The 12,430-nt window shown below is 37.8% G+C and overlaps 1 protein-coding gene across 7 annotated transcripts in view; it reads right to left on the minus strand.

The window, feature by feature from the left end:
* dennd1a (DENN/MADD domain containing 1A) overlaps window positions 1-8,748 on the minus strand; it is a 31,205-nt gene extending 22,457 nt beyond the window's left edge. For all 7 annotated transcript variants that reach the window (XM_027016881.3, XM_027016879.3, XM_027016877.3 and 4 more), the window contains exons 1-10: window positions 8,599-8,748; window positions 7,370-7,434; window positions 7,156-7,199; window positions 6,684-6,733; window positions 6,441-6,560; window positions 6,208-6,277; window positions 5,737-5,817; window positions 5,110-5,163; window positions 4,282-4,392; window positions 118-218 (exon numbers count right to left, since the gene is read on the minus strand). In XM_027016881.3, the coding sequence (XP_026872682.2) occupies window positions 118-218; window positions 4,282-4,392; window positions 5,110-5,163; window positions 5,737-5,817; window positions 6,208-6,277; window positions 6,441-6,560; window positions 6,684-6,733; window positions 7,156-7,199; window positions 7,370-7,434; window positions 8,599-8,621 (719 nt within the window). In that variant the 5' untranslated portion in view covers window positions 8,622-8,748. The remainder of the gene's footprint in view (window positions 1-117; window positions 219-4,281; window positions 4,393-5,109; window positions 5,164-5,736; window positions 5,818-6,207; window positions 6,278-6,440; window positions 6,561-6,683; window positions 6,734-7,155; window positions 7,200-7,369; window positions 7,435-8,598) is intronic.
* Window positions 8,749-12,430: the final 3,682 nt, after the last annotated feature.

Here is a 12,430-nt window from a genome sequence, read left to right on the forward strand (position 1 = left end):
GAGTAATCTATCAGGTGTTGTGTCTGTGTGTGTTCTCACCAACAGAAGTCTATCAGGTGTTGTGTGTGTGTGTTCGCGCCAGCAGTAGTCTATCGAATGCTGTGTGTGTTCTCTCACCAGCAGTAGTCTATCAGGTGTTGTGGCAGCACTGGAATGTAAACATGCTGCCAGTACATTGGATAGAGCATGGCTGCCGCACCATGGACACAAGCTGTTAACTGAGAGAGAAAGTGAGTGAGAATATGCTCTTACTGTAAACCTTTTCCTCACCTCTACGTTCCATATTAATTTATTCAAAGGAAAGAACAGCTATTACTGCAGATATAGAAGATATGGAAGACGCCCAACACCCTTCAACAGATGCGATGAACTGATTTGCTTACAGGGCAGCCTGATGTAACAGACAGTATTTTAATATTCATAATAGGTCTGTCACAATTATGACATTTTAGCCACCAACTGTCATACAAATAATTGTGATTTTGTTATTCCACTAATATAGTATGCCTGTATACCTCTAAATACTATATAAATACACACATAACCCTTGCCAACCTCTTGGGCAAAGGATTTTGAAGTTTGTGCATGCATTTAGAAGCAAAATAGCTTTGTTGCACACTTTCCTGCACACTGTGCAGGAAAGCTTCACTTATTTTAAACATCATAAATGAATGTGTAGGATTGCCTAAAGTAACTAAAATATGGTTCAAGTAAACCGATGCTGCAAAAGATGCCGAAGTTTATTTCAAGACTATTTCAAGTTTAATTCAAGGTTCTGCATAACAGCTAGTTGCCATCCAAAGCCTGGATTTTGTCAGACCTTTGGGCCATTTGTATACATATACAAGGTCATAACCCACATAAACAAACTGTTTGAGATTGCTTAATAACTTGACTATGTTTGTGACTGTCAACATTAAATCTTTTTTTCTCTTTCATTACTTGTTAGCTACATTAACTTCAAAACTGAAGCAAACATACAGACACCAAATGCTGAGCTATTTGGGGTCATGGAAAAGTACATTTAATTGTATTCCTTTATGCATACTAAAATAAAGAAGCAGATAACCTTGCGTTCAGTTAGTTTTGTCTCAACACATTTGTTGCAATAAGCAGCAACTTTGTATTCTGTTTGATGCATTTAAGAGACCCAAGTGAGAAAAACAAGGAAATAGTGCAAGGGAATTAAAATAATTTCAAATAATATTTGAATAGTTTTTTGCCAAAGCATTTGCGTCACCATATTTTTATTTGCTGCTGTTATTGGTCAAAATCCTCATCTGTAGATTCATTTAAGTACAGTTGTACAATTCTCCCTGCTTGCACCATTATATGCAGTTCTGCTTAAGCAGTGTAACATGTTGCGAGTGTAACTTTGAGCTGTCAATCAAACATGTTCATTAGAATATTGGGAGTAAGTCATTCTCACCTAGGACTGGTAATCACACATAACAGATCTGAAGTTTAGCATATTTGTGGTTATTGTCTCTGACAGCTGCTTATCAACAGATGTGTATTAGTAATGTGGTAGAAATGGGATTAATTCAAGTAACTTTTGCTAGCCCAGACCTTTCCAGTAAGTATCTTTATAAAATACTTCATTATGGCAATTACCCATAAAAATAATGTAAAGGCAGATAATGATTCTAGTGAGCAGGAAAAGGGCAGTCAGTGCAGAGTAAGGTACCGAAGGTATTGAAGTAACTGCAATAAAGCAGAATTTTAGTAACAAAATTTAGTAATAAAATTTAGTAACTTTGACCAAATCTACTCAATGTCAGAATTCACTCTCTCAAGCATTTTTTACCAGAATTCCAACTGACACAATGTAGTTCAACCTCAAAAAGCCAATTTAGACTAGACTGCATCTTTATGGTTTTAGATTTAGAGCTATTGCCCAAAATATGTGAAAGCTATTTTTTTCCTACCTAACTAATTTCTTTGCCTGAGCCTCACAATTTTGGTGCAAAAATACAAAAGCCTTATCTTCAACAATTTAAAATATAATGATATTTTTTAAACAGTAGGGCTGCTGTTTACTAATCAGTGCTTGTGGATTAGTCGACTAAAATAGCTAAAATTCATGAAGATTATCCATTTACCCTCAACATTGAGTACTTTGAGGTAGCCCGCCAGGGATCAGAAGCACTATATTACTGTAAACTGCAAGTTGGTGTTTCTCAGCATTCCCCAGTGTGATAAAGCTGAGATTTTGAATGCTGCCTCATGTAGTTTAAAAAAAGCAAATAAATAAAATATGCATAATCACCATTAGCCAATCAGCTTTCATCAGTAATATGACATGCTTAGGATTGCCTAATCATCACGAAAATGGAAGGCTATGTCAAAAATACTGCCACTTGCAGTCTTTTTTTCCCCCTTCTTCTTGCAATCTTTTTCCTGATGTCCCAGCCTCACCACACTCCAAGCTCATTTTTAAACCAAGTCACACATCTTTAAGCACTATGCCACTAGCAAACAACAAGCAAATCAGCAAGCGTACTTAGCAAACTAGCAAATCAGCAAACATACTCCAACACAACAAATCCATCTTGGCCTCCTCAGTGACTAAAGCCTATAGCATTTTACCTACATCGACAAGCAATTTCCAGTCTCACATTTCACCCCATCTACCAATATTTATAACCTGCAATCACTCCGCCGAACTTGTCCTTCTCAAACAAACTTAGCCACATTATTATTACCACTGCAACATGTTAACCTCTAAGCACTTACTAGCAAATAAACATGCTAATACACGAAGCACTTGATTGTGTCTCCATGTATATTGACCCTGTTACCAACTAACCTTCCACCCTGGTAGAACAATAATAAAAATCCCCAACACCCAAGAAAAGCCTTTTGTTTCTTCACTAGCCACTGGATAAAGCAAACAAATCCATTTTTACAACAAAATACCCTGCTACACGACTTGAACACACTATACACAATGGTGCATCAGTGTCTACTTTCAAAAATGTTACTGGATGCTACAGACTGTAGCTTGTAAATAAATTTTCATTAAAATCTGGAGGCAAGTACAATTTGAATGTATTCACAGTTGTTAGTTGTTTGAATGCATGCACAGACTGAGGCCCAAATGCTTGCTCAATGCAAATTTTGCATGCATCATAAGCATGTGTTTTTTTATATACCACTCAATGAGCTTTAGACAAATTGTTACTTAAAAGGCCTGCTCTTGGAGACTGCAAATTCAAACCAAATGTGTCATCCACCCATGTAGAATCAAACCAAATTTATCATTCATCCATGCCAACTTTTAGACAAATGATTGCTCAAAGGCCTGTTCCTGGAGATTAACAGGTGTCAGCCATAGTACATATAAAAGTGAATATATTTTTTAATAATTTGCTAAAGCTGCTCACCATGTTTCTAAAACAATACTTAAAATGATTGACAAAAAGGTCTAGCACTAACTTGGGCTTGGATTTCAAATACCTTATTAAAATGCCTCATCATACGTTATAGCACCCCCATTGTCAAAAATGCACGGCAGAGTCCCGATGTGCCGCCTGTTAAATGCTCACTGATTGTCTAATTGCAGCCATGTTTTTCAGGTATAGAGTGATCCTTATGAAGCAAAATTTTAGCTCAAGTGGAATTTTTTTTTGGCAAGCTATAGTACCAAAACTATGCCAAATTTGGTCTGCTACCTCAGATTCAATAGTGGCATAAGTGTTTAAAAGTTTGTGAAAATTGCTGAACCAGTTCAGTTGCACAGTTACAGCTGTTTAAGTAATAAAGCTCTGCCCCAGGACTGTTGATTAATATATGACAGCCATCATGTCATCGTTCTGGACAGCAGTTAAAGACCCTGCTCGGATATGTACCGGCTTGAGCCAAGGAATCAGAATCTGGAAGAATTTTTTCTCTAGTCTCAACTGATAGGAGTTACTGATTTCATCTTATTTCACTGCATGAGCTAGTTACCTGCTACTAAAGCATCCTCAGGCAAAACAGTTCATACTGTTATGCTGGGTTGTGTTTAGCCCAAAATAGGAATAGTATAGCGGAGTAATTATTGTGCAATCAAAAAAGTGTATTTTTCCATTTAGATTTGTTGGTTTGAATTTTTTTGTAAAAAAAAAGATTTTTGTGAACAAAAGACACTCATACTGCAGAAACCATTTTAACTTGCACATACATGTCACACAAATATACACAGCTACACAGTTACAAATAGCCCAGAAAAATAACTGTTCACTGCAGATGGAGAGGACACACCTACACACATATGCTGAAAGTGGAGAGAACACTCACAGTGCTCAGTTTGCTGGAGCTGATGAGGACTCTTCGCTCATATAACATGCTTGCATAAAGATGAAGCATGTTATTCACATCCACCGCTACAAAATACTCTGTCAGGTTCCTCTGCAAAAAAGAAACATGGTGAACTCACCAATGAATTACACAGAAATTAAATTACATAGCAATTGAACCTGCAATGTAATTCGTAACACACACAGCAGATTAAATAGTGATGGCAGAGTTATGCATGGCTAGAATTTAATTCCTCATTGAAATCTGCAGTAGATTAGCAGTGCAGTGTGCAGCGTACTGTGGATTAGGTTTAGCGTCACAATAAGACAGAACATTTCTGACAAATTTAAATGGAAAATTAGTCTCAGCAATTTATAAAAATTCCATTGAAATTATTATTTCTAATTACTTCTAATTAACAATGTGTGATTGAAGGAGAATATGCATAACATAACCTGTACAAAGTGATGTTTTTGTTCATTTTTTGTTGTTATTAGTTATACATCTTTTAGTGCTACGTATATACAGTTTATGAAGGGTATGATGTCATTATACCTGTAGTTATCATTTCTGCATGTTTCATAAGATTTGTATAATGTACATAAACAGTGTATATAAACAAAAATCTTTATAAATTTTAACTTAGTATGTAGAACAGTGTGCACTGAATTAGTGTGGAGTACTTGGACTACTCAGTTTATAATTTGCAAATGCAGCAGTTATTTATGTAGTATCTAATTTGGGGCTAGACTACTGTACATCACTAAAAATAACCACTAATACACAAGATTTTAGTGCAGTGATGTAGTATTGCACTAATCAACTCACATTTTCAGGAATACTCGGCAACTGCCTTAGATCAGGCACGGAGAAATAGGCATGCTAGAAATACAGACAGTGAGGGAAAATGAGAAAGAGAAAGGTAGAGAGTGAGCAGGAGAGCGTGTGAGTGTGTGCGCGTGCATGCGTACACACATGAGAAACTGATTTACAAGCTGATAAAGCTACTGGTTCAGACTGTGGTGCACTACAATGAAATGTATAAATACCATAATATAAATAAACAATATTTATGCAAAGTAAATCAACACTTAGAATGCATACAAAATCTGGTGTTCTAAACCTGAAAAGCCTTGAAAAGTGCTGCATCTTTTGAATCCACAATTATTTAGCATGCCATTTTGGGTTAAGGAATAAATATCTAAAAGACACAACCTGAAAGTTTTCAACTTGCCTTCCCAAATGCTTACTTGAGAGGTAACCAAATGTGTACAAAAAATATCAAAAGCACTTTCTCATGCAGGCTTAACCAAATACCTCAAAGTTTACACAGAAATAAGATGTGAACTTGCAATGAGAAGTTTAATATGACAATCCAATACTAGCTTCCATATAAACAACCACATTAAGACAGACATAGAAATGTGTGCATTTATGAACAGATTGCAACATTACCACACTTAGGTGTACAGGGACCCCAGGGTCAGGTATGTGTAATGCGTGGAGAGATTCTAACAACTCCCTCCACCGAGTCTCCTGTACAACATACACAACAGCAACAACATGCTTTCATTCCTAAAAGAAAATTTGCAGTAATTCAGCATTTCTATTGTTTATACCAAATGACCACATATCCATTTATACAGTAACTTAAATTTACCCACACCACTTACTGCCTCTCACTCGTGTGAAACAATGTCTCTTCTCACAATGTATCTAATGCCTCTGCTTCTAACTGACAGAGCATACGTTTCATATCACTTTTTTCATGTCACTGACTTTTGTTAGCTGTATGTATGATTACATCACTGGCTTTGACAGAAAGTTTGTGTAATGATGTCACTTTCTGATGAGCAGCTTGTGTGATAATGCTACTGATGTTACTCTGATTGGAACCACGACTGGAAGGTGGGTGAGGTCACTGGCCTGTCCTTTAATGGTGTAGTCAGCCAGCACGTTCAGCAATTTGTAGAAGACTTCAAACCAAGGTAGATAACTAAAGATACACACATGTGCACACATACGTATTTGTCAAGTTTTATGTAGGACACCTCGACCACAGTAGCTAACTGTATGCACTTATATAAATACACAGAAAAACACACTCAAAATATTTATCACTTTGTAGTATCCAGCAGCACACATACACAAATACACACCTGAGGATGCAGTAGCAACTCTGAGCTCCAGATGAGAGGCGGCAAAAGCCGAAGCGCTGCTTACTGTCAATATCAGTCAGAACAAAAGTGAAGTTCTGTCCCACCTGCCCTACTGCCAGACTGGGACACAAATAGAAAGGACTGAATCTTGTCAATCTGAACAAATACAGGAAAAGCATGACAATTTCTAGGCTATGTGTATGTGTGTGTGTGTGTGTGTGTGTGAGAGAGAGAGAGAGATACCTGTCCACACTGAAAGGAAAACAAAACTTAGGCACAGTCTGCAGAGTTTCCTGAAAGAGACCACAGTGAAAAATTAACAACAAATAAAAATACAAATATATAATGTTCTTAGTACTTTTCAGCTCAATTGAACTTGATTTACAACTACTGATTGATTTACCACTACATATAATCATTTCCAGGTTGATTTATGAGAGTTCCTATGAGTACAGGTGTGACAAGTGCAAGGTTATGCAGTTTTGCACATCTACTTTCCTTGCTAATATGTACATATGAGAGAGAGAAAAAAGCAAATATATATATATATATATATATATATATATATATATATATATATGTGTGTGTATGTATGTATGTATGTATGTGTGTGTGTGTGTGTGTGTGTGTGTGTGTGTGTGTGTGTGTGTGTGCACATTTCCCCTCTTCTACACCCACCCACACAGATTAAAAAAATTAAAAACTTCCTGCAGACCTGGTCAGCATAGCCATCAGGGAAAACTCTTCTCACCTCTGGCCCTGCTCAACACAAGCATTAAAAAAAATCATTTAATTGGGTACAATTAGCATCTCCATTAAGACTGTTAGAATTAAAATTAATAATGAGAAGAAAAAGAAAAGACACTGGCCTAGGTCTCTATAAATCAAACATGGATACAAGGTAATACTGCATTATTCATGAGATTTACCTGCACCCACTAGCCCAGAATGCACCACTTCCACATACACCTCAAAAGTTGTCTCAGGACTGTCCCTAAATTATAGAGAGGTCAAAAGTTAAATGTACTTCATAAGCAATAACTATCCCATCCTTACCTTGTACCTAATACTGGGAAAATGGTTAACATTTTGGAATTAATCCATAAGATAAAATATAGTTTGTTAACGCATTCTTGTAAATAATCCCCCCATGGACAACACAAGATTTCTGCCTGACATAAATCACTTTTTGCTTAAATAAAAAGGAATTGCCTTATTCTCAGTTCTGCCACTCAATTTCCCACCTAGGACACTACTATATTCTCAATTTTTAAAACATTAATGCATTCAGCAAATATCTGTATTTAGGAGACCTTACCTGCAACTTTTCAAACAAAAGCATTACGTTTTAGTGAGATCAGAGCCCGCCATTCTGTGTATATCTATATATAGCATATCACCTTATTAGTACAGTTTATCACATGGAAGTCCAGTAGCTTCTACAACTGCTAGAAGTAACCTTCTCATCCTTTAGACTATTTTTACCTGCACAGACACGTCAATTAGATATATTCTGACTTGTATTCTAGCCACAATGGAAAAGCCTCATATTCGTTATCACACTAATTAAAAGCAAACAGCGAACAGAATTGGCTTAGTCTGAGGACAGAGGGTTATAACAGGCGCTTGTACAACGCGGGTATTTAAAACGGCTAACGGTTGAGTGTTTTAGCCTCCTGTTATAGCTAGCTAAGTTAGGTTAGCTTGGTTATGTCCTCCACAATTCGGTTCACGTCTTGATTAAATAATACGCTTCTGCTGGGCGCATGGTATATCATTCGTGTTGATAGTGACAATATATAGGAAGAATGACACAGCAACGATAATTAGCCAACAACGGAATTTGAATTTGAATTTATTCATAATTTAGGAGCCTTAATAAGTCTTTCTACCTACATTCCAGCTACATTCCCACACTCCAACACAAAACAATAAATACATAATGAAGTTAGCTAACTAATAGCTATTCAGCCGTTAAAGCGATCAAAACACATGACTGACTCCATCAATGTGTCATTAAATGTGTGAACCAGGCAGAGTGAACAGCATATAACGCTAATGCCAGTCAACTAAGCAGCCTGTCGCAACAAGTCCAACCAGGCCCATGGTTTGTGAAGATTAACATGAGACAGTTAAGGTCACAGAGAATGGCACTTACTTGATGCGAGACCCCATTCTCATCTTCTTTTTTTACAATCAACTCTCCCGGTGTATCGGTGAGGTAATAACACACTGATCAAGTGATATTCCCCAGGTAACCCCGTCACGTAGCACACAGGAACGCCATTCTCTCTACGCGCGGATCACGGTACGCATAGCAAGCCGGAATTCTGGGGATTGTAGTTTTATAAAAGGTTATTTCTGAATCGGTTAAATGGGAGTTACAGAATGATAAACTACATTTACCAAGTAGAGTAAAAGTCGTAACCCAGAGGTCGCGTGATACAGAAACGCAGTGTGTTGACAACTGTACAATTCGATTTAGGCTATTTCTTATGAAAAGCTGTTGCACGGTGGTTTGTATCCTGCCTGAACGATGTGTTTGCAACATTTTTGCTTTGAACGATTTATCTAGCGTTAGCCCAGCTGTCAATCTCTTAGGAACTGCCAAAACTCGACTTTACTCATACTGAGTTTATTTTAGCTTACAATAGTGTGAGGAAACTCAGTGGGTTCAACGAAAATTATATTCACTAAACATTTAGGAATGCAAACATCTTTGTTAATTAATTTTTTTTTATTATTCTGTCTTAAACTGGAAGTTTCATTTTCAGATTTATAACAAAAATGTGAAAATGGATTTTATTCTTGAGGCAATATAATTAAATGTTTGAAGTGAAGCAGACATATTATCACTTTCCAAGAACCATGATAATTCTTTATGTTCACCTTCCTAGTTTCAGTTTCAAAATAACATGCAAAGGGAAAGTAATAAAAATATAAATAATTGCACATTTTTTGTTGTTGCTTGTTTGTTTGTTTGTTTGTTTTTATCTGGTTGTATGACTTTGTAAAGCACTGATACAGCAGCTAATGTATATTTCAAAATTCATATGTAAAAGCATATTTTTTTCCAAGGGGCATAGATTCTCATCATTGATGCAGTTAATAATATCAGCTCTCTTGCCAGTCAAGGTAATGATCAACTACATGCATCCGTCTGCAGCTGCCAACGACATGTGCCTTTAAGGTACTTTAGTTCAGCAACACAGAACGATATTTTTTTTAATCTCTCTCTCTCTCTGACATAGCTCTGTGATATAGTTCTGTGATATAACTGTGAGGTAGGTCCATGACATAGTCCCATGACATAGTTCTAGGGGTTTCTGCACTTGTGTTTAATGTTGTTTGATTTGCTGGTTTTGATACCAAAGCAAGATCCAATGCTATTATGATCTAAAATATATTTAAATGTTATTGTGTTACTGTCTAAAACAATATTATTGTTTAAATTATATTATCCCTAAACAGGCGCTTCTCAGGTAGCCAAGTAATCCACTCAGGAAAGCTGTAATAAATACATGTCAGCATGTCACTTTAGGTAGTGGTAGGCATCAGAGGTGTTACTAGGATGTCATGTTCCAGTGGGCATTTGAGGTGGGCAATGCCCTTGTTTACATACGCTTTTCCTAAATAGCTGGAGAGGCATTCCTCCAGAGAGGCTACACAGAGAGTGGAGGAGCATGCTGGTGGTGGAACTGAGCACACCAGGGATGTCCAGTGTTTGAGAAGTGTCCAGTGTTTGAGAAGGCTGCACAGGAATAGCTGCGGCTCTTTCTGGAATGCAATTCTGCCAGATAAGTTGAGGCAGTATACGCAGTTCATCACACTGGTTCACCACACCTTCAGTGTTAATACACCATGGCAAACAACTCAGTGCTATGTGGAGGGTCTCCATAAGAAGACAACATGTCAAGCAGTCTTTGAACAAGTAGTAGCAAAGTGACTGGTGTGCTGGTGGAGCAGGAAGAATGTTTCAGACAATGCTGCAAACCTAAGCCGGCAGGGAAAATAAAGTGGGGATGTTCAGTTACGGGCAAGCAGCTGAAAGAAAGAACAATTCTCAATGTTGATGCCACAGCTAGGAAAATTGGCTGCCGGCACTGGCTTTGGGTTGCATGTTGCATAAACAGAAAGCAACTCATTGCCCCCACTGAGATGGAAGAAGTACATCTACACCATCTACTGCTGCTGAGCCTCAACTGCAGTGGGTCCTCCCACCACCTCCTGATGCCCCCTCCTGTGGCCTACTCCTTCCACTCCAGCCACCCACTTCTCCATCACACTGGCCAGACGTTCTTATGCCAGATGGAGATGATGCCAACTTTGGACTAGACCTGCACATCAGTAACAAAACATCTAAGAAAATGTCCCGGTCCTGCATGTAGATGAAACTGATACTGCCATTCCAGAAACAGCCTGCACACCCTAAACCCACTAGAGTGACTGGTGATCCACATCTACACTGAAGTGTCTACTTGGGTTAAAAATAACATAATAAAGCATGGACCAGTTACTAGCTGGGCCGCCCAATGGATGATGGGTTCACTCGAGTCTTGGTCCTCCCAAGGTTCCTTCCTTAGCCCACCCAGGGAGTTTCCCTTGCCACTGTTGTCTTCACCTTGCTCTACAGGGATCTGCAACCATATATTTGTAAAGCTGTTTTGTGACAGCAGGTGCTGTAAAATGTAAATAATAGGTATAAATAAATTTAGCTAGAGAGGCTGTGTTCGAGCCTACTACAGCCTGTTACGTATTACTTGTGTACTGATTGGGCTGCAAATGAGTATGCAGTATGCAGTATGCAGTATGCAGTAAAAATAAAGTTTTCCAGTATGCGAAAGATACCCAGAATATGTGCTACTTAGTGTACTACTTACTACTGCCAAATATTACAGTACGTGACCACAGCAATCTTCATGGTGTACTGCATCCTGTCATGCAGCGTTGGCGGAAAATCTTTCCCAAGTGAGCGGAATCTTCATACGTACACGTAACCTCGTAGTGTGGTTTGCGTTTGTCGCATACTGGACACTACACTGTATACTACTAATGGGACCAGTATCCAGTATACAATATATACTGAGTTCATTATGCAGTATACAGTATGTAGTAGACTATTTCAAACAGAGCCAGAGAGTGAAGAGCGACGGCAAGGACTCCCCGAATCCAGAGCCTTTCCCCTCAGCCTGTAGCCTACATACTTACTTAAATTAATGTTACATTTTAGCTTTTATTGAGTTATGTATATGTATCTGGTTTATTTAGACCAGAGTTTTTAGTTAGTTTAATTCGTTATTAGAGTTTTTATGATTTTAGATTGCAAATTGGATTATCGTTACCAACTTTGGGCCCATTTCCCCAAATTATCGTAGTGAAGATCATTAAATGAGAGAGTGTGTTCTGTGTAATACTCGCTATTTAAAGATTATCTTTGTTATATGATGCTTTTGGAAAACCCAGCCCTGTTCTTTACTATGTATGTTTGTAGGTAAATTTATCTTAAGTATTACTGAGTGCAGGTTTGGGTTGGATTTTAGAAAAAAATCTCTAAAGACTTTTACAATATCCTTCGCCCCCCCCTTGTGTTGACGTCATTAATGGCGTACACACATTTACGAACCTGTAGGGAGTAATTGTGTCACTACTGGTTTTGATATGTTCTGCAGAGCGTGTGTCTGGGTATGAAAGAGTACCTTTTGCAGACTACATAAATAAATGAAACCTGCTTCCCGCATATACGTGTAGGCTCTTCTTTCTTAACCAAGTTTTTTTTTTTTTTCTTTTTTCTATGCTGCTAGCGGTAGACTAACTAGTTCAGCATTTAAACATGAGTTGCATAGTCAGTCGAATGAACACTGAAAAAAAAATGCTCTAAACAAATCATGATGAACTGGTAGGAAACTGCAACGGTTCGGTGACATTTAAGCTAATGTTGGCCACAGCGTAATTCTTTGACACGCATGTGCACCTCCCCTGTTGATGCAGCT

The sequence above is a fragment of the Electrophorus electricus genome, chromosome 21 (assembly GCF_041902795.1).
Source record: "Electrophorus electricus isolate QZ-2024a chromosome 21, ASM4190279v1, whole genome shotgun sequence".
NCBI lineage: Eukaryota > Metazoa > Chordata > Actinopteri > Gymnotiformes > Gymnotidae > Electrophorus > Electrophorus electricus.